This window comes from Falco peregrinus, chromosome 2 (assembly GCF_023634155.1).
Source record: "Falco peregrinus isolate bFalPer1 chromosome 2, bFalPer1.pri, whole genome shotgun sequence".
NCBI classification, from domain to species: Eukaryota; Metazoa; Chordata; class Aves; order Falconiformes; family Falconidae; genus Falco; species Falco peregrinus.
The window spans coordinates 14359428-14383014 of NC_073722.1; the positions used below are offsets into that span (position 1 = coordinate 14359428).

The 23587-nt window shown below is 39.5% G+C and overlaps 1 protein-coding gene across 5 annotated transcripts in view; it reads right to left on the reverse strand.

The window, feature by feature from the left end:
• Window positions 1-23587, reverse strand: part of ZNF827 (zinc finger protein 827) — a 106426-nt gene that overhangs the window by 62984 nt on the left and 19855 nt on the right. For all 5 annotated transcript variants that reach the window (XR_008745786.1, XR_008745787.1, XR_008745788.1 and 2 more), the window contains exons 2-4: window positions 16519-17529; window positions 11527-11699; window positions 724-1207 (exon numbers count right to left, since the gene is read on the reverse strand). Coding sequence is in view for 2 of the 5 variants with exons in the window: in XM_027795196.2 (XP_027650997.2) it covers window positions 724-1207; window positions 11527-11699; window positions 16519-17529 (1668 nt within the window). In the remaining 3 variants the exon portion in view is untranslated. The remainder of the gene's footprint in view (window positions 1-723; window positions 1208-11526; window positions 11700-16518; window positions 17530-23587) is intronic.

Consider the following 23587-nt stretch of genomic DNA (forward strand, 5'->3'; position numbering starts at 1 on the left):
AGCGTTCAGTCAACTCAATAGAAAAGCACATAAAATATAATAGATTCACCCTAAACACATCATCTGCTTCAGTCTCACATACAAATACCATTCTTACAGCAACAATCTCACAATGAAAGAAATCACAACACACACATGCTTTGCATTAGATATGGATTTCCATTAAAATAGTAAAACAATTCAAAAGCTGTTCATGAATCTCCAGGACTACCTTTTTTTAAGTGTTAATAATCAAGAAATGCAGTAACATTCATACTTCACATGTATCTACTAGTTGGACCTCAAATACTACTCTGAAAGGAAGGTGACCAATACTTTATTGGTCCTATTTAATAGAAGAGTTAAGGCAGAGAACTTAAGAACTGAATTGTCTAACTTGCTATGCTCTTGTGACCCTCAGTGATTTCAAACCAGAACTACAGGTATTCAGCATACCTGAAAAAAACACCAAATGGGATTTGCCAAAGTAATTGTCAATGAACATGAAAGCCTGCAGAAAAGGTTCTCACTCCCAATTACAGCAATTAAACAGCAAAATCCCTCTCTTCTCTCACCATTTCCTCTCTTCCCTCCATCGTGCACCTCTCCTTATCAAAACAAACAAGAAATGACAAGTTAAGGAAGTTGCAACGCTTTTCTCCCTGCAATTCCATGACTTAGCAAACCCAAAGCAAAACATTTCTTAGCCCAGAAAGGAGCAGCTGCTGCTTGCTGTTCAATTACCTGACAGCTTCATAAGAAAATCTGATGCCATCTTGACAGAGATGTCTTGGTTGAATAGGGCTGATGCTGTACTGGCCACAAAGTCAGAGGAGTCTTTCAGCTTTGTGTTGTTGGGGGCTCTGTCAACAGTGCTAAGAGCAAAAGGTGCAGCTGAAATGCCATTGTCATCTTTGGGCTCTTCTTTCACTAGTAAAGGTGGAATGCCTCCACTAGGCTGCCCAGCTGCATCAGGTGTTTTAGATACAGATGCTGATCCCGTAAGGTCAGGTCCACCTCCTTCCCTCTGTGGTCCTGGGCAGGAGTCACTATTTAGCTGTGGTGACCCCTTCACATCAGTTTCTGGTATTTCCTCCTTCACTTTGGATTCTGTCCTGAGGAAATGTTGATGGCAACGCATATGGAGTTTCAGGCTGAAGTGGCGGGAGGAGGTAAAAGGGCATAGCTGGCATTGAAAGGTCTCACCCCTGTCTTGGTGCTGATGAACCTGGTTGAGGAAGTGAAAGACAAAAGCACGTATTAAGCAAAACAGTCTACCAGCATTATAGAAATTCCAACTCCACACTTCTCACACCGTTTTAAAAAAAATGTTAACTAATGAGTGAACTCTTCATTCTGACCACTTGGAAAGAGGTCAGACACTAAGGGCAGTCAGATTCTTTCACACATAAGTCAAAGAACATAAACATCCGACTCAACTACAGAAAAAAGAAGTATCAGGAAAATCAGTTTCTACATCATGGAAATAATGAAGCCTGCTTTGGATCAAACAGTCCTTACAACCAGATCCTGATGACCTGCCAGTGCATAAAAAGACTTCCAAGCTATAACTAGTAGCTTGCTTGATTAAAAAAACAAGCACACACACCCCCCCCATCTATTACATGATCTACTAAGCATCATCATTCTGTGCAACCTCATAAATAACAATCGTTTAGAGCAACCCAGCAAAACACCAAACTGCATTGATTCAAGTATCATTAGAGTAAAAACACAGCACCTGGCAATACCAAGGCACTATTGAAACAGCTTGTTGCAAATTAATTCTACCAGAAAATAAACAGTTCCATTACAATAAAATACAAACATGAGAGATGGTGTTGCCATTTATTCTATTTCATCAGTGAATTAATGATCATAGTTACTGTACTCTCGTATTTTGCCTGCAGGCTCTTTCTCATAGAGATGGTATGGTCCAGTATGACTACAACGCCTAGCATGTTCAGGCCCAATTCTGATTACTTTTAAAAAAAGAACTCTACTATCCATCCATATCTAATGGTTTACAATTATTTGAACAGAAACATTCATTAATATGAACTCTATACTTATAACTATACAATTTCTTGTTTAACACAATACTCGTGAAAGAGGAGGAATAATTGAGCTTTAGCATAATAGTGACAGATATATTGAAAAATATTTTGCTGTAGCTTCACAAATGATTTTTAAATCCTGACAGTAGCACCCCAGGCTACTCCCTGTAGAAAGACTGGCAAATACATACATTTGCTCCTTACTAATTGATGAACATGTGATCAGGACAAACTGGAACCAGACTGAGCTCCACACATTCGCTTTCACTTGTGACTCAAGTTGGTTGGAAACATTTCAGTGAGACAGATTTTTGTTGGAAAAAGGCAATTTGTTGAACACAAAACATTTCACCTGAAACATGGAGAGGTTTGATGAACTCTTGGCAAACGAGGTGTGACTCCCCTACCCTACTGAGTGGCATTCTACCCCCTGCTCCCTGGGCTTGGCTCAGAAGCAGCCAGCTGTGCTAGGGATCCAAGGCTCACTGCTACAGCCTGGGAGTCCAAAAGCCCTGAGAGCTCCAGCTCTAATCAAAGCTCAGCTCTACACCAGGGAGCCTGGAAAAACTAGATTTAGCTAAGGCTTTCAGCACTTTCCAGTTTCCTGCAGAGCTGAGATCTAGATCCTGAGAGTCCTGGTGCAGACACTGCAAAGCTCTAGGATAACAGTGGCATTTCCCAAACACAGCTCTGTCAAAATTCAGGTTGGGGTTTCCCATGATTGTAGATTTGGTCTAATTAGTTTTCTATATAGTAAGAGGAATTCAGTCACAAGCTCATATCAGCATTCCCAGCTCTACATACACAGGACCTGAATTCAGGTCTGCTAAAATGTGAAGATGGGAGATGTCCCTCTTTTAGTTCATTTTGCATTCAGTGAAGACTCATTTCATTAGTGCTGTATAACTTCTCATTCAGTCATTCTTCAAGGGTTCTGGAGATCAGTTACTAAACAAACAGATAGCAAGAAAGAATTTCTCTTGCTCAGCTGCTTTACAGAATGACATTCTCAGTATCATATAAATATGATATTTGCAGACAAAGCAATCCTGGAATCTTATAATTGCACCTTATGACAAAAAACATTAGAAGCTAATGCTAACCTAAGACAGTTTTAAAGCAACAAACTTGCAGAAGAATAGCAGCCCAATAAATTCTAAATATTAAGAGGTTACAACAAAAATGCCAACCAGATTGCCTGTCTACGTTACTGGAAACAGGATGGTCTGTGAGCACAGCAGTATGTAAGCACTCTTCTTCATGAAGAGCACTGAGATGTACTAATGGTAGCAAGCACTCTCACCATGGCAACTTTATCTCTTACACCCACCGAGATTCTGTGTGCCAGGGTTTCTCTCCAGGATCCCCTTCAATCAACACTTCCCTGCCTACATATTTAACCATCTCTTCTAGAAGCCCCTTATCACAATCATCAATACGATGCCTTCTGAAGGCTGTCACTGCTGCAGTCAGGTGGCAAAGTCTGTGTGTGAACCCTTCTCTCCCCAGAAGAGATATTGCCACCCCTGTAATATCTTTTGAGAATGGATGAGAAGGGGTGTGTGTGGTGTGATTCACCTGGTTTGGATTCTTCTCCTGCCCAAAGACAATAGCAGAATCACCAATAGATTTCTCACAAAATAAAGTACACTTATAACTTGCAACCAAGAAATGATAGAATTCAAACCCAAATATTTACAGTTTTGAAAAGAAGAATTTTAGACCTACAAAAAATCCATATGAAACAACATCAAGCCTAGTACTTAGCCCCCCCAAAATCCTGGGTCCAGTTTCACCACAAGATTATTAATATTTTTTTAATTCACATAAATAAATAATAATATTTATTTTAAAATTTGAACACTATTAGAAATAGAAGCTAAGAATTAAAGTCCCTTTAAAGGGAAAACTATCCCTTGTTTTCTCACTTGACAGCAGCTAAAAGGGCCAAGAATTGCCATTCTATGATGTTTGGAGGGAAAGTCAAGGCAGCAACTATTTGCACAGAATAAGAAACAAGAAACCCTGTAGAGCTACACAGAAAGCCACAGGGTAAATCCAGATCATGCAATGTTGCAGTCCAAAAAGCTGCCTTCTCCCTCCATGAGACAGAGAATGGCTCTTACACTGTGCTAATGCTACCGAAACTGGCAGATGCCCTCTTCAGACTCTGCTAGGATGTTCCTGCAGGAACCACAGGCAGGAAGAGATAAGAGGACAGCTAACCAGTTTTCTCCAAAGTCCTAGTCTGAGCCCAGCTGCTGCCAGATTCAGGTATCTCTGAATTATGCTGCAACCAAACACAGCACATAACCTGCTCATACCGAACGGTTCTTTCAAAATCTTACAAAATTACTGTTTGACTTATGTCAGAAACACTAAGGACTTCTGCCTTCTGAGTTATTTCATTTAACTGTGGATGTTCTCCTTGACTGTGCAAAGTGCTTGTAACACCTTTCTCTTAACCATACAGTCTTCCCAGTCTCATAGTATTTTGTGGTTCTACAGTTTCTTTTCAGTGTGTGCTTGATATGACGTACACAATAATTTTCAATAGAACTACATAATACTTAGAAACCTTAGGCCTAGTTTGAGGACTTGCATACAAATTATCTATTGGTCAAATTTATTTATTTTTTTACTTGTTTCTTTCAGTTTCTCTTACTGCCTCCTCATTCTTACATTACAAGAAAGAAAAAAAGAGGCCATTCAATTTATGTTCTCTATCACATACATTATTTTGATCACACCTCCTTTCTATATCTGGCAGTCCCATTCTTTACAGCTTCTTTCTTCAAAGGGAGTTCTTGCCATCCCACTAATCATTTTCATTGCCAGCTTTTAAAATCCCTTCTATTTCTGATACACCTTTTTTGATGCAGTGACCAGAAGTGACTATCATAACTGGCAGCATACCATATGTTAATAAAAGCATTGTAATATTTTCAGTATTATCACTGTTTTATTCTACAGACATTCAAGTATCTAATTGTACTTTTTAATCACTGCTGCACGTGCCAAGTAAAGGTTTTCATTTAACTGTCTTCAATGATACCCAGATATTTTCCCTGAGTAGTTACAGTTCATTATATCAGACAGCCAGGTGCTTTATTATTATTAGACTCCTGTTTCCAAAGTGCAGTACCTTGCATTTGTCAACAATAACTTCATTTGCCCCCTTGTTTACCTGTCAGCCAGCGTCTTTTTATTCCCTTTCAAGCTTTGCCTTTTCTAATCTCAATTCACGCACATAAGGTTGTATCATCTACAACTTTCTTACGTACAGTCATCATTTTGTGCAGATTGTATTTGCTAAAACATACACAATTCTACCCTTAGTAATGGAACACTCCTCTGTTAGCCTTTTGTCATGCTTAAAATTGCTAATTCCATCCTACCCTTTGTTTTACTGTCTCTTGGTGAATTTCTAATGTGCCATAGTACATCACATTGCTTAATTTATTTGGCAGCTTCTCAGTGAGAAGCTTTGCCAAAGGCTTTTTTAAAGACCAAATAAATTTAAACTGATTCTTAAGTCCATGATTTTCCTGACATGCTCAAAACATCTTAGTCGAAGAACACATGATTTTCTTTTACAGAAACCACACGTCCCTATCATACCACATAATTTGTATCATTGCATTTTTTTTCTGTTATGTTTTGTATTGACATACTAACATTTCTGGTATCATAATCAGTTTCTTAAATCAACATTTCATACTTAAAAGTAACATCTCTGCTTATTTACCAGGAAATTTAAGTTATGGGAAGTACACACTGGCCCGTACAGATGTACCACAGTTACAAATACACGTGATCTCACCTAACAGGATACAATGGAGAGTAGGGTGAGGGCAACAGTGATACAGGTACGTCCTGCAATTTTGTAGTACTGTTAAGGTAGGTCTTTTCTTTTCCCCTCCCTTAAAGTTGGGGTAATGCTTTGCACAGACTCTTCCTTCCAGTTATGAGGCACAGGAAAGGAAGGACTGGCATTCACCTTTCTTTTGTGGGGCTTAGCAGGGGTTTTTTGCTATTATTTTTTAAACACTCAAAATAAGAGGAAAGTTGTTCGTTTTGTTTGTGTTTTTTTTCTGAGAAACTTCATCCCTAAGCAAAATCAGAACATAAGAGGGTTAGAGTGCTGAATCCATTCACTGCTAATTTGCCTCTGGCTACTCACTCTTTACTTACTTTCTATGACCTAATTATCACTTTTTTCTTTGCCTACTGTAGGTTTTATTTTTCTCACCAACTTTCAAGTAGATTAACATTTCCATGAGGGGCATCTGTTTAAGCAACTACTACAATCAACCACTACTACAACCTGGCCACTTAGGCATACCTGTGTCAAACCTGTGTAGCCACTAATTTCTGGGTTTTGGTTTGATGTGGCTTTTGTTTTGTTGTTGTTTTTTAAATCTCTAAGTAAAATGCCTTCTTCTGCAACTGCATTTGAGCACACTTGAGAAGTCTCCATTTTGCACCTATTTTGTGCCCTTTGCTTTTTTATTCCATGCTCTTTTCTTACAAGTTCCCTCATTTTTAAAATACTGCACTTTCAAAAGTTTAGTGCTACAGTGCTAGTTTTGATATGATCCTCACCCTCAGGATACATACATTATTTATATAGTATTTTCTTTTTGAAACTATTTCCTTGCTTTGCTTGAAAGCAAAGAGGAAAAAAAGCCTCTCTGCAGGGCTGGACTGGACTAGTGTTCCAAAAAAAATATTTTTTTCTTTTTTCTTTAAGATTTAAGGTATCAATGCATAGCCCTTATTATCCTTGTCTCATATGTGAAAAGTGACAAGATTAAAAGGCAGATACTTGAAGTCACTTGTGGTACCTGTCTTTAGATGCAGGGTACAGATTTCACTTGTTGAAAAGCTGTGCAAGTTTGCATTACCTCCCCTCCGCTGAGAAGAGAGAATGGAATCACAGGTGCCTCCCAGGGCTCTTAAGGGTTAGCTTAAACCAAACTAAATAAAAACCCCTCCCATAAAATACAGTCAACCTCCTTCTCCCAATATGGTGAAGATGCTTTAAAATAACCTGTCTTGTACTTCACCAAAATGGATTAGGAATGCTTATTCTGTTGTCTGACCCTAGCTGAGGAAGAAAGAGGGAAAAGCAAATCATAAGAGGTAGCAAGCACCAGGCTACATTCTTCAAGCCCCTTCTTTATTCCCACTGTCACGTAATTAATAGCCTCTCCCTAATCAGGAGGCTGATTATAACACTCTTCATATTACAGAGGAACATTACCCTGAGATCTCGCTACATGGTTGCTCTTCGTAAGCAATAGAAGCAGGAAGGTCCTATGGTTGCCCATCACATGACCTGTCTGCCATTGCATCTAACTTTTCTGCTAAGCTTAATCTTCCCTTTCCTCATTTTCTGTCATACCATCATGCTTCAGCATGTGTTCACAATGCCAAACTTTTCCACTGCTAGAAAAGCTGGCTCACCCATTTCTGCCTTATGTCTATATAGCAGCACAAGGAACATTTATAGATATTATTTTTGGCCATATGCTCCTCTTCCTCATTCCCCCTTCCAAGCGCTCAGGCTAATATCCTGTTGCTTTCTTGGAACATATCTGTATGATCTCACAGCCTAGCCGTCCACCGATTGCTGAGGAATATATGTGCATGATCCAAAGACACCAATTGGCCATATCTGACTGATGCTTGTGGTATTGCTCCAATCCCTACCTCCCTAGCAGGAAAAATAGGAAAGCCTGAATACATCTTACTGGATTATACCACCCCTTTCTGTTGCTTTCTGCAGAAGTAGTACGTAAGAGACTCTCCCGCTCAAGAAGAAACCAACATATTCCAACTGAATGTATGTTTAGATAAACACAGAGAAGGACTCAGGCACAACCCTTGCTGCCTGCTTGGACAGGACACCTGTCTCAGTTACCCATTCATTTTGTCCAGCTTCATTTTCAGTATTCTCAGCACCCTTGGAAACCAAGCTATGATACCAGAATAAAGTCCTGAAATGGTACCCCCAGAGTCCTGGGAATAAGGGCCAAAACTTGTGGTTATGCATGTACTATAATTTGTCTCCAAACCAGAATAATAAAACTCCATACTGTGTCTATTTTAGGATTTTTATAAGGTGCCTACCACTGTGAAATCTAAACGCAATGTAACAATTATAGATAACACTGCGTGCCTTAAAAGGCAGTCTACTCAGCCTCCCTTGTTCATTGTGTGCCTGTGTGGAAACTTTCCTTCTGCTTCCCTTCTTGCCTTTCACTTCCTTGCCTCCAGTTGTGAGTTGGTCCTGGCAAAGTGCCCTTACTGGAAGAATGCTTCATCAACATGGTGGGTAGCACATGTAGATCTGAATATGGGTCAGGGCTGGAATTAATCCAGCTCTCTAAAGATTTTATCTAGCAGGGGAGGACAAGACACCAAAAATGCTGGCAATGTTGCGTTCTGGGTCAATCAGTTTGACATGTTATAATTACCATAAAATTACACATTATTTGTATTATATAGTTATTATTCATTAACCTAAAGATACACACAATAAGGAAGATCCATATGGACACACACAAACCAGTCATGGAAATTAATTCTCTAAATGACCAGTTTCAATGGAAAATGTGTACAAGAACCTAGAGAAAAAAAAGAGGAGGTGCTTCAGCTCACAGCTATGTTGCCTAGGAGGAAAAAAGGCAACACTATTAGATTTTGAGGACTGCAGCTGGACAAAACACCCCAACAGGTTTTGTCTGTGATCCTTACCAATAGAACTTAAAACATGAAAACCAAAGAGCACCAGCAGCATAAAAGGAAAAAAGCTTGGCTTGTGATAATATCCTAGAATAAAAATTGGTTTATAATGAATGACAAACACCAGCCTAGTACCCTAATTTTGAGTAGCATTTTTAGCTTTAAAAGACATGTCTTCACCTGTAGCCACAGCTGACTCACAGGGAGTAAGAGAGGGGTGGAGAGCTAGAGCAGCTCTACCTACGTGGGTTGCCCACCAGGAAGCAGATATGGCCAGGTAGCTCCCAAAGGATCCTAGGACAATGAAGAGAACTGAAACATCCAACTGGCATAACCAGAATGCTGCATCCTAAGTAAGTCCCAGCTGTGCAGTATCATTTCTGATGTATATTCATTCCAACTCGAACACTGTTGGCTTGTGTATGTGTCAGTTATTATAATCTCATACTTACTTACACACAGATTTAAAAGCAGCGCTTTTCTATAATTAGAAATCTGATGGTTTTTATTTTTAATCTTGTTATCAATTTATACTTTCACGAAAGGGAATTCTGATTATGTCTGATACTGTTGGACACATGACTAACACACCCCCTTATTCACCTGCTTCAATTTTATGTGATAGAAAGTATTCTTACATATGGCTTACTCAATTGAGAAAAATATATGAAACCCATTGAAATTAAGGTAAAACGTTATCTTTCAGATTCTCATGCTTGTGATTCTTTACATCTGTCCATAAGACTATAACAAGGGCAAAAGACCAAATACTGGCCATCTAATTTTGTAAGACAATTGCCTTCATCTTAAATAGGCAGCAGCTTTACCAGCAAACGCTACCAACCAAGTCCATCATGACCTGCATGACTGGGCTGCATTGACTGGGGAGACATCAAATCTTATCTCCATAGGCTAAAGGAGGCTGCAATCTCTTACACTGTGTCAAGCAGCTCTGGGCCTGACTCTGATCTCAGTGATGTCTAAATGAGCATTACTTGATAATAATTAGTATATTACCAAATAATTAACACTACATATTACGTTTGTACAAGGAGTCTGTTTTTGAGATTACATGGGCTCAGTTAAGGAAGGGGTTTACGTTAAGTGAGGAGCAAAAAAGAGCACAATGGCTTCAGATAACCATCAGCCTGATAGCACACAGAGACAGTGAAAAAGTCCCTAATTTTCTCCAATATCCTACCTGTGGCCACCTATGGAAATCACCATGCCAAAAAGGAAGAGATAGGCCCTCAACCTGCAAATAATTCTTCCAAAAAAGCAAAAAAAGCAGACAGCAAGAATTTCTGCAGGGAATAATAGGGATGTCCTTTACAAAGCAGGGGATGACAACAGGTCTTCGCCAAGGAATAGCAAGTTTTTAGGTGATGCATGCTTCTGTGCAGGCTGTCAACAACTGAAAACTAAAAACCATTCTTAGCGTGCTGTGTTCCAATTCTTTCTACTCATCTTCTGCTTGGAAATGGCAATCTGTGCCCCGCAGTCAACATGGAACACCAAATCTTAAAAGCGGGAGCCATATACACCAAACCTACTTGTACCTGATAAGGATTAGCATGATACACCAAGGATGCCTGGGAATAGCGCATTGATCCACAGTAGGAGCATTAAGGGATGAGCCTTCAGACTTTAAGGGGATGATTTCAGACCTAGCAAAGACCTGAAATACAGCAAGATCTGCTGTTGTGATCAGTGGAATCATCTGAATCATTTACAGTGAAGCAAATAGCTACTTGGGTATAAGAAGCAATGTTAGACTCCTGTCTAGCGATCTCCAATTCTGCAATAGCACACATAAAAGCTGAACAGGCATTCTGTCCCCCTCCACACCAGTCTGGTACTCTTACACACATCTGTCTAAAATAGACAAAATACTAACTATAATCAAATATTTCACTGTTATTATAAAACTCAACTGCATTAACAAGGGAAACTTTTTGCACTTCAGCTTCTTCATCCATGGGCTAATGGGACAGGTACCATTTTTACTTCAAGTATGTTCTACAGCTTGCAAAACCAGGCACTTTGTATGATGTAACCATGTAGCACTTTAGCTAAGCAAAGAGTTTCTTTACATTCATATATTTTTCTGTATCAACACAGATGTTGCTTCCTTCAAAAGGTCATCTTCAATTTGAGCCTAAAACTTAGGGTGAGTTAAAAGCACACTTTAAAATTAATGGAAACACTTGAAAATGAAACATTACAGTATAATGTGTCATTCATTTTGGTTTGGATGCTTCACCGCTGAGGTGCTGCAGTTAAAAACTAAAGCAAGAAGAGTTAAAACTGCAGGCCTATCTGCAGAAATTAATGGAGACATCCCCTGCTAGTGCTGGCCACGTTGGTATGCCCACTTAGTGTGATGCAGTGACACTAGCTGGCACCCTGAAAAGCAGCACTGCTGTGTTTGCATGATGTCACATCTCAGCTAACATCCCTGCTTTGGTGGTTCCAGGTCTAGAACTAGACCAGTCACAGACAGCTTGTGCTGCATTAAGTTGACACAACCCAAGGTAGTTTCCACATTGTATAAAATGGAAAAGGAAGCAAAGGGAAAAAAGCTTCTTCTTTCTCTTTTTACGGTCTCTTTATTTAAATAGAGGCATCACTGGTAGTACAACTAAGGAAATTTTGTTCTTGCAAGTAAATAGGTTTGTTATACTATCATTTTCTGATTGATGATTAAAGTGTTTTGGTTGTCAGTAGACACTTCCCTTACCTTCATGTGTGATTTGAGATTGTCCTTGCGTGCACAGCGAAATGGACAGAGTGGACACTGATGACTTTTTAAACCTGTATGAATCACCATGTGCCGTTTCCAGTAACTCTTCCTCTTGATAACCAAACCACAGATCGGACACTGGAAAGGTTTTCCTCCTTCTTCTTCTGAAGCTTTGCAGAAGAGGGAAGAAAAAGAGAGGATCCTTTATAGCTAGTTGTTGAATACTTTCCCCTTGTAAACACACTCAAGATACCATTTTTCAGTGCTAGAATTTAATCTGCAAAGAGACACATCAGTTAAACAACATGTACCAGAAATTTCAGTTCCTCCCCTCTGCATATCCCTTTTCCCCTTAATCTAGTTACTCTCCCTTTGAGAAAGGTCACCATAATTTATAAAGGTTAATGTCCCAAACATCCTTTGGCTAATCAGTAGGGGATGGTACTCTATCTCACCTGGTTCTAATGTTCCTCATAATTTAACTGAACTGAGATGGATGTCTCTCATAATCATCACTTCACAGCTTCATTTCCTATCAAAGGCCAGTTGTAGCAGGGTATGGAAAATAAGCTAAACTGTTGAAAAAATGATACATTTCCTGTATCTGTTGGTCCTGTATTCTGATAGTTAGCAAGCAGAGAAGCAGGATATAAAGCATAGAACAATCCACAGCTTAACTGAAAAGCATGCTAGTATTGTGTATCAGATATATTTAACTCCAGAAGTGAATGACTTCAGAACCCCTGCTGCTGAAACTGTTTAGTTATGGCTTAAGCAGATGCTGCTGCAACTTCAGCCATCAGGGGTCTTTGGGTCATGGATTTCCTTCTGCTCCTCTAGCTGCCAGGGCTTTAAATCTACTGCCTTCCTAAATGTTTGCACTCTGCTTTACTGCCCAATTCACCTAAGAAAAGAAAAGGATTTGATGCATTTATCAAGCAAATATGGTTAGTCTGCTGAGCGTGGAATCATCATAAGGGTGAAGAAAAGAGAAATTCCTTGCTGCTGACTTTAAACAACTAACCATCCATCCATCCATCCATCCATCCTCTCACCAGGATTTCTTCTGCTTATTATAAAGACAGGCCTAGTGTTACTGTGAAACTGGAAGCCTTCCTCCTCACTGTAAAAGACAGACTATTTTCAAATATCCAGACCTCAGCAATGTGCATCCTGCTACTTAGAAATTCTCAGAATATTTAATCTCATTATTATCAGGTATTTCCTACTGATAAGGATATAGCAAACATCAAATTCCCTTGATGAGGAACTAAATGATAAAAACCTCCAGAAATATTTGTCATATCCTAAAATATATTTCTTGTTATTAGATAGGAAACAAAACCACCGTAATTCAACTGATTATGTAGTCATTTTGTAAGTACAAAAAAGGACACATTGTCAAAGCATGCACTTCTGCAAGTTCAGAAATTCTCCTTGTGAAATATTCTATCACACTTAATGTATTATATGTATTATCGAATTGTTCCCCTCTGTACCTCTAAGACGCTCTATTTGCTTGTGTTCCAGTTTTTAAATATCTTTACTTACTTCTTCACAAAAGGCAGGAGAAAGATAAACCACAGAAAAAAAATACTGGTAGTATTTTTACATATCATTTCTTTTCCTTCTATCACAGCTTTTCTCCAGTCTCTGGTTATCATCACAAAGGATCCAGAAAAGTAACATGTAACCAAGCTATTACCCGTTTTCTGCCCCATTAAAAATAAATCTGCAAACAAGATGGATCAACAGTAATTTAGCACATTAAAAAATATGCAAAGAACTGGACTGAACACATGTGACTTCACCAGTAACAATGACAATGAATGGTACACAGGAATTTGTCAGCGCTCTCCAAAGCTGAAACATGTTAGCTCTTTACTATACTACATAAACCTCAGCCCACAAAATCATGGGCTTCAGCTTTCCTTCATTTATATTGATGTCTATTTTATGTCACATGATGTCAATTAGTTGGAAAGAGCGACTTCAGCAAGGAATCAGCCAGTGTTTCCCAAAGAAGCTCCAGGAACAAAACTGCAAGCATCACAGGCAAAAAAGTTACACCAAACAAGCATTTAGTCAGTAAAAGAAGGGTCTGCCACCACACGCTTTCAAAAACGACATCAGAAGCTTAACAGAGATTCCAGGCTTCCTTCTAAATTTCATTCCAAACACATGAGCTCTGTATAAAACTGGCATTATTAACAGATTGCTAGAAAAGTTAATCTTCTCTGTATCACTTTACTATAACCTATGCAAGTAATGATTAGGTCCACCAAACCTGACATGCAGTTTCAGAGGTGACTGTTCAGATAAGCCATGGCTCCAGCTTCTTGCCTGAAATAATTCTGAGCAAATAGTTCAGCATGGTGGACAAAAGAGCTGAGGCATACTCTTGTTATTAACTTATTCCTCTTTAAATAGACTCCATCTTTGCTGTTCCTTACTTGTCGACATCTAATTAATCTCACAGAGTATTGATCTCATAACCAAAGCTAGATGTTGTTGGTGGGTGAATCAGATTCCTAACAATAAAGTAAACTCACCAGTGTCTTTAAAAGTTCAAAGTATGAGAGGGGAAATAAAACACCCCACTTCTCAAGCTGCGCCTACTGGGAAAATGTGTCTCTCTCCAGGAACAAGACAGAAAAAAACCCATGACTCAAGGAGCAATCACACAGACATAAAAAGATAAAACATTATCAAATGAAATACTGCTTTTTGCTTTTAGTGCCATAAGGTTGTATGTGCAAAAGGAATCAGGAATGTGTGACATTTATTTTCATGGCAAATATACACACTCAGCTGCCCTACTCAACTTTTACAAAAGTGAAGTCTTCAATCAAAGGTCACTAAACAGTGACCTGTTTTTGTAAGCTGCTTTTCTCCATGGCTGAAGGAACCAAGGAGTCTGGCTTTCCATAATCAACATCCAGATATGCTAACCAACAGCTTGCTTTTTATTTTCAGTCAGTTAATAATAAATAAATAATAATAAAGCTTAATAGTATATCAGAAAATGGACTTAAAGTAACTTTTGTTATGAACATTACACTATAAAGTTTATTTGGATGCCAACTGGCATTGGCCCAGCGCGTATAAACTGAAAGGAAACACCCTTCCTCTTGGGATACTAGTCTCATATATTACAAAAAATGAATACTTGTTCCTTGGTTACCAAGGACCTGAGGCAGTCGGCCTCCATTGTTATCTTTTAGCAGCACACTATGCTTGAGCCTTCAGCAAAGAGAATAGTTGCTAGAAATTTGCTGCATGAGAGCTAGTTTATAAAGTGCCAGTATTACCAGCACACTCTCACGCTGGTACAGAGCACTCCCCTAGTACAAGCTACACAGAAAAATCCCCACAGTTTGTTGGTAAAACACAGAACCTGGACTTTACTACAACCTTTCCCCAGTAAAAACTTATGATGTGAACAGCTTTTCCTCTAGCAGAAAATAAACTAATAACTTCAAATAAATTTTAATCTTACTCCTTTTCTATACATTGCTGCTTTTCTTATGTGAAAGCCAGTCTTCACGGGGAAAGTTAGATTAAATTAATGCCCACAGTCACACTGGCATAACCAGTGTGGGTACTCCTTTCCCAAACAAAAGGACCTTTTTTTTGGTTTAGCTTATGCTTCTCCAAAAAGGACTTTATCTGAACTAATGAAAACCTTAGGCCAGACACATGCCAAGAATTGTTTGCCACTTTAATTGCCTTTGCAAAACACACCAGCAAAGCATTTGTAGAACACATGTAACTCAGAGCAAAAAAACTGCTACTGGCTGCATCTCATCACATCCCTCTCCCTCCTCCTCCAAGGGAGGAATGAGTATTGCTGTCCATCTAATAGCTTCTACCCTATGAGCTTTTACCAAAAGCTGCACAGGGACAGATCAGACCTCATAATATCCCTAAACAAAAAGGTTAGGTCAGAAAGACAGCAGTGCAATTATACAACATGTCAGGCTTCATATCTGTACACTGGCTTGCTACACCTGTACAGTCAAGCTACTATTCCTGATAAAATACTCAAAAACTAATGTAAAAACTCAGCTCTAATATACTGAAAGACTTTGTGTGTATTGTGAGGATAGCTGACATGTCCTTCCCCTCTGCATCAGAATGCCACTCAAGGGAGAACACTGACAACACCTGAAGCTGTACGTTCTACCAGAAATAAGAATCCATGATGAGAACTTTGTATAGAAATAGATGAAAGAAACCTTATTTTTCCTTATTTTGAAGATGGATCATTTAAATTTCCCTGCATGGCTTGCCTGCTTTTGAAAGCTTTTGTTACCAAGACTATTTCTTCTTATTCCCTATAAGCCTGATTCCCTGACTGCCAACAGCTGGAACTGGTGGAGGGAAGTCAGAAGTGTAAAATGGCTCTTGTTGAGGAAATTAGAGAAATTCAGTTCACTTTTTTTTTTTTTTTAATGACAAAGGATTGTAAAATACCAAACTGCTGCAAAAAAATTTAATGAAAAGTGACAACATAATAACATACTCTAGTAAATTAGGACAGGGTAGTAAGCGATTATACAAAAGTCTATTTGTGACAGAGACAGCAGGAAGGAGAATTCTCCCTTGTCCAATATTTCAAAAGCACTAGTTTTGTACAGGCTCACTGATACTGTGAGCTTCCTAACAGAGATTGTTTGATCTTCTCCATTAAATATTTTTTGTGGACTTATTCTGAACTTGGTAAGAGGGGGAAATATCATTGTATGGAACAAAAAAAAAAAAAGCACTGAACTGTACACACCCATATCTTTCAAATATGGAAACAATTGTGATGGTTTGGTCTTCAAGTGGTATTTTAAGAAGCTTTTCTATTATTTACCTAAAGTACCTATTTCTTATTCACATAACACATGGAATCAAACCAAATCCAGATCCATTGAAGAGATGTTATATAAGCCTGTAGCAAAACAAATACATTCTACTTAGTGACTTAAACTTTACCCATACCTGTACTAGTGGGTTTGGATGCTCTTCCCTTAGGGACTGGAAGTAACAATAATTCCAAAGACTGTGGTGGAGTTGCTTTCTCTTGCTTCATCTCTGAAAGCTGCAGGGGATCCTCAGCAACCAGCGATTTCTTTTTCTCAGCCAACAGGGTGCCTGCAGCCCTTGCAGCAACTTCCTTGAGAAGGGCAGCTGAAGAGGTCATGGAAGCCAGAGAAAGGAAAGAACTAGCCGGAGGTGGGTGCTCCTGCCCAGGAGTCATGCTTCTTTCACTCACTTTCTTAGATAAAGCTGCTAACGTGGAGCTGGCTGACTGAGAACTAAAAGGTGAGGAAAAGGATTCAAACCTTATACTGTCTTCAGTCCTTGAGAGAGATTTGTCCTGCAGAACGGCATTGGCTGCAGCTTTCAGTTTCAGGATAGCTGAATCAGGGGACAAACCACAGGTAGCGGTTGAGTTTGGCAACCACTTACCTTGATTCCATATAAAGTGACTACCTGCATTGTATTGGTCACTTTGTTCCTGTTTCTCAGCAAGCTTTCTGGCAAGAACACTTAGCTGCTGGGCATGATGAGCAGGTGGAGAGAAGGAGAGGTTTGAGCCAAGATTTACAGGGGACTCGACTCTGCCATTGACTGTAACAGCAGCATCCAGCTTGAGGGAGCCAGCCTCCAGCAGCCGCCTCAGGTTACTACTCAGTGGCTTATTTGGACCAGGAGGTTCTTCTTCACACAGAGATGACACATCAGGAGAAAGGTGCTCTTTGCTCTGTAATGTGTCTCTTTGCGCCTCACTTTCAATGGATCCCAGCTCTGCTGTGTTGCTGCTAGGAGTCGCACTTCCCAAAGAAGTATCTGGGGAAGTGGACTGCTCTTGGATTCTGTCCTCAAGAGACAACTTAAAGTTCTCCTGGACTTCTCCATATGATGCTTCTGAAGGAGTTTCTGAAGAATTTCCAAACCAGCGTTCTTCTTCACTAAGTTCACCTTCCACTTCTTCCTGTCTGGTACCATCTGTGTGGAACCAAGAACAACAGTATTATTCCCAAATTTGTGTAAATCTGTGAGACCCTCCTGAACAGTCACCTAACATCTCTCTAAAGTGCACAGACTTGGCATCAGCCTGGATTGAACGACCAGGAAAGAGTTTTTGGAGCATAAGTCAGTCTTTCTTTGAAGACAAAATCATGACAGGCCTGTCATCTTTCAGCATAACTAAAACAGCTAAAACTGCAACAATAGAAATATACATAACACATGTTCATATATTGAAAATATTTCATTATTGGTATAGTCTGTACACCTGCAAAATATTACAAACTCTGTAGTGTAGAGCAGAGATTTAACAGGCCCAAAAATTACTGGATACTTGTGTCTTTGTACAGCTAGCACAGGCATGCTTCAAAATTCAGTCAGGTGGGTAGCTACTCAAAGTAGTTTCTTCCAGTCACTTCAAATCTCAGCCCAGTCCTGCAGTAACCCCTATCTAAAATAAAATAAAATTTGCACCAATAATACACAATTCATTCCTGAACAGCTGAAACGACTAATACATTAATGCAGGCTAAAGCTCTCATCTCTCCAGCTATTTGGGAAAGGAATATACACACAGCACTAAACTTTGGGGTTTTTTTCTTCTTATATAGACACTACTAGCTTGTCATTTGCTTGTCACTCTTCGTTAAAGTTTTAAAGACCATCCTAAATTGAACTTAGTTCAGCAGGAAAAAAAAAAAAAAAAAAAAAGTGTTGTTCTCAATGCAGTTAGTTATGTTTTCTCCTCTCCAGTAACTGCAACACGTCTTAGTCTCTCCCGAGACCTAACTTACAGTGTTTAAAGCACTGTGACCCTGCATTGCTCTTCTTCCTGATAGGTATTCAGAGTCATACAGACATGACCAAGACTTTTTTTGCAGATCTTGCTGACCAACCAGAACGTAGTTAACAGCAGCAGCAATGCTCAAATTAAGGTCATGTTATCTTCACTTGACAGATACCTCTCACATTTCTTGCTTTTAGACTCCATGTCCCAAGCTACAAAAGAATCTTTGTAATCATACTACAGCAAAACAAAAGGATTTAATATAACCCTCCACTGACATTCTGGAAATAAGGCTGCATGATATGTATTGTATCTATAATAATGTATTATTCCCAGGTTCCCTATTTAATTCCAGCAAATTACAAAACCTGGAGAGAAGTTGATGAATAAAAACTTAGATTTATATTATTGCTTTGATCCAATGAATTTAAGGAGGAAAAACACAGCCAAATGTATCATGAGTGTAGAGATACCAACATACACTGAAAGCAAAGATTTATTTCTTTAATGTTGTACAGAATATGAGGAATAGTCTGTCACAGTAAGTTCCTTTTACTCAAAACCCTTCAGAAAAGAATTCACCAATGTTTTAAGAGCCCACAGTAAAACCACTCAGCTAATTTAGATTAGTAATTCAAGCAGAAGAGGGCTAGCATCTTTCATCTTTCCTATTCAAAACAAACAAAAGCCAAGCAAAACCCAAAGCACTTACCTAGAATTATTTTTACGTTATCAAAGTTAACATCATAGACACAGTTATTAACAATAACATGTGCATAAAGGCCAATACCATGCACATTCAAATAAAGAAGATAGGTGCTTATCAGTTGAACCAGCACTTACGCAGGTTAAAGGAGAACTGAATGTATTCCCTTTTCACCCTTGAACATTAAAAAGTAACTTGAGGCATATCTGTACAGTTGGGTGCACTCAGATGAGAGATCCGTCCACTCATCCCAGATGCAAGCAAGTTCTAGATTGGAAGCCAACAAAGCGTCTTGCTGGCATTTTGCCCAAACCAATACACCAAGAGCAGTGAACACCCTCTGGGACACAGCCTAGAGTTGACACCACAATACAGCTCCTGAGCCACAGCTAGCCTGCATCCTACCACTTACATCCATATGTCTGTTGACATCTCTTTGTGTTAAACAACCCCTCCTCCCGCACCCCACCCCCCAAATCCTACTCTCTCTCTGAGTGTCTGCTCCCCATCCATAAATTGGGAGTGAGAATTGCATTGCCCTTCAGTCAGCATGTCATCCAAAAATTACAGTTTGAGAGATATTTAAGTGTAAATGGTTACAAAAGGAAGTGGGTTTCTGTTTTAGAGAAATCTCCAGCTTACTAAACCCCCAAACTTCTCTGTTCCTTGCCATGTACCTCAATTTCTTAATGTTGATATGTTTCCTAGTTGTAACTGGCCTTTAAAACACCAGTTAAACAACACTGTTTTACAAATCTCTCAATCTTGTTCATCCTACTTGCACTGGAAATGGAGTCTTCATTCTCACCTGAACCAGTTTTTGCTCTAACCATAAAAGTTATGTCCCACATATATTTCCACTATGTATCCCTCCTCTCTAAAGCTGACATCTCAGGGAACACTCACAGTAGCTGAGGAACAGGTCGCTAGTATTCGAAGTTGATGGTAAGGATGCAGGGAAAGGAACTACATCTGCTGTGGCAGAACTGCAATACAGCTTTCTTTGAAAGTAACACAGCTCAACTATATTATGCACAGAACCAAAAAAAATAAGGTAGCAATAGAAGAAGAAATAGGGACAGGACACAAATTGCCTTTCTTTTTCCAGACATGCACACTCTCCATTGGTCTTGCCTATATGAAGAGCAGTCACGACATTTTATTGACAGGGAGCAGCAGAAGTGCAGTATTCTTCATTTAAAGGCTTGCAACCAAGTCCAGAAGTTCCCGTCTCTTTGGGTAATGCAGTGAGAGCTCCCCCTCCTGTTATTAGTCTACCTGTAACCACTCAGATGCTCAAATCTCCAAGCAGTCTCCATGACAAAGGGCAAATTTCCTTTGCAGCATCTCTATCCCAAAAGCCAGCTGGATTTTTTTCCCCCACCAGTGCAGTTTCTTTCTGTAACTAGAAACCAGACCTTTAACTGCTGACACAGTTCTAATTTTCCTCTTCTCAGTAATTCCCTCAGTTGCTGCAGTATCAAGCCCACTGTATTTGCAGGCTGTAAGGTTAATGCCAAAAAAAGCAGCATCAGTGTCTTATCATGTGCTCAGTCAAGCATCCTTTTAAACAGTGGTGAATTGGTTTAGAAGCATAATGGTGAAGCCTGGCAATTTCATTTCTAAGCTAAGCTGCCATCCAAAGCCTTCAAGGCAGGACTTTAATTCCCATTGATTTGTGAGCCTGTGAGTTTGAACAAGCTTGAGAACTCCAGAAGAAATCAGCCCAATCCACCAACTTCCTTATGATTTTGAATTAAATAAAACCTTCCCTCACAACTCTTATGGTTCATGGGACACCCAGATCAGGTTTGTCAGAAACAGGAGTCAACCTCCATGTCTGTCAAGAAGCTTCAGCTGTATTTCACATCTGTGGCAGAAGATCCGCATGACATGTTTTTCCTTTCTCTTGCAATACAGCTAAGAAGCTCCAGTGAGAAGCCCTTGAAAGCTAGGAACAGAAACGTAATGCCACATTTAAATTTCTTCTCTCCACCATAAACATACCATAGTTTGTTATTGCAGAATTATTTATGAACACTAAGCTACCGGCATTTCATTTCTATTATGGTCCAAAATGCTAAACATGGGTAAGAAACAACGTGGAAGTTGCAAAGCAGGAAAAGGTAACTTCAGAGTTCGAGGCAAATTATCACTGACTTCATCTGGAACAAGACCTGGCTGGAAATTTCACCAGCTTTTACTGAGTACCCACTCATCACATTGCCTCTTCTCAACATGATTCAAGGGTCAAGACCTGTCAGCACTTCCCTGATTTCCTTGGCAGTTCTAGAAGGAGAACAGCTTCCCAAACCATTTGCCACTGGCAGATGCTGGTGGAAGTTACAGGTGCCCTGCATGATCTGGGACTGCCCCACCACACACATCCAGGAGCCTCACACAAGCACTACCTGCTCTTGTCAGCAATGACAAAAGGCACCAAGGTACTGTTGGGTGATTGCTGCCACTGATGTAGTCCAGTAGCAGACAATCTCTGGCAAAGTCCCAAATGTGTGCAGAAGCACTGTTCAAAGAAGCGCCAGTTTCCCTTGCTCACCCACTCATCTGCTTGTTTTCAAATATGGAAAAGTTCTCTTTCCTCTTCAAGAGATCAGTTTGGCAGACAAAGTTTATTGATCCCAAAGTATGTTATTTCACTTTGCGAGCATCTGCCCTTTTACTAGGAGTGGTGATTAGAATTTGACCCTGATATCAATAGAAATGTAAATATTAACTTGCCCAAACTACTTATATCTGAAAACTGAAAAGGACTAACATGTTTGTTGATTCATATACTGAGCCACCCAATTCAGATGCTGGAAACTTTAACTGTACGCAAAATAATGTACACATGCTATTCCTCAAAGCGGCAAGTGTGAAATGATCCACAGTTCCACTTCATAGGACTTGGAGTGGAGAAACAGGAATGTAGCAGGCTAGATCTAGAAACAGCCTGTGCAGCACATATAAAAGGGAAGTCTCCAAATTGTGGCACTGAGTGACAGACATAGACAATGAGAACATGGTTGAAAGAACACCATTTGGATCACCAGAGACTGTCTGAGAAGAGGCTACAACTAATGAACCCACCCTAAAGAGACCGAATTTTCATACTAAGAGGGATAAAATTTCACTTTAATCATTCACTGTAATAATTAAAGAACTTCAATACAAAATTAACATTGCAAATCCATATGCTACATTGATATGAAACATAGGGAAGTTGTAATTATGGGATTACAGAATGAAAACTGAAACAAATATAAAGCAGGTAGAAGTCAAATAATATCAAAGAAATGCATACAGAAAAATTGCTGATGAGATGAATTAAGTAAGATTACCCTAACCTCAGCAGTTACATTTCAAGAAAAATCTGGGAATCTACAGTACCAGGATTTAAAGGGATAGGAGAGCAAACCTCATTTTTATTATCTTGATATCAAATTATTTCATCTATATAAGGATTTCAGATATGATCATTCAAGTTTGTGTCAATCTAAATAAAGTTACAGTTGCATTTGTTGACTATTTGGCACCCAGGTCATCTTCCTAATTTGTTGTCCCAACAGCTTATCTTATTCCATCTCTAATGCCCACCATAAACAATTCTCTCTGTATTATCTGATACTAAACACTATACCTAGGGCTACTGAAAGAGCTAGGATTAAGTAATATGTTTACGCTATGGAACTGAGGAGCTCTGCAAAGATACCTAAAGAATTTAAAAAGATGCATTAAACTTAAATGAAGCAGTAAGCCACCCATAAGTTCCGAGGAAACACAGACTGACTCAGAGCAGCCATCAGTTTAAGGCCAAGTAAATAGGCAGATGCATCAAAACTAAGGCAGAGACAACACCTGAGCAACCTAGAACTTAGCCTTGTGTGACTTTTAGCAAGACTTGTAAGACAAGGCAAGTGAATGAGAAGAAGCAGCAGCTGACAACTGAGAAGGCATGGACAACTACAAAGGCATTAACCAAGAAGGCATGGACAATTATAAAGGCATTCAATGTCATGGACAAGGAAGAGGTGTGCTCATATTTGGCCTCCAGGGTGGCTTCTCATGTCCTACTCCCTCCTGCCTGCTTTCTCAGAACCCTCAAACGACGTTAGGGATCAGGCCACAGCCAAAATTTGCTTTTGTGGCAGTTCATTTCAGAATACTCTCTCTTTACAGGTGCTGTAATCCAGGTTCCATCATGGCTATTACCATCAGCATCATATCCAGGTAAGAGGAGCTTCCCATCACCGCCAATGGCTGTGCATCCAGGAAAAGAACACAGGCCCACAATGTCTCCGTCTTAGCTCAGCAACAGTGAGTCAACTTACACCCTTTAGAAATGCAATATGGAAGGATGCTCACTTCCTTCAGCTGAGCCCCATAAGTACCACTGGCACAGAAGCCTTGAAACTTTCCAGACACTGGTTGCTAGCCACTCTGGGCAGAACAGTCTTAGTGGAACAAGGAAAGCAGAAGCCATACTGGAGAAGCTCCATGATGAAATTAGAGGAAAGGAACTTGAAGTCCTAACTGCAAATGGC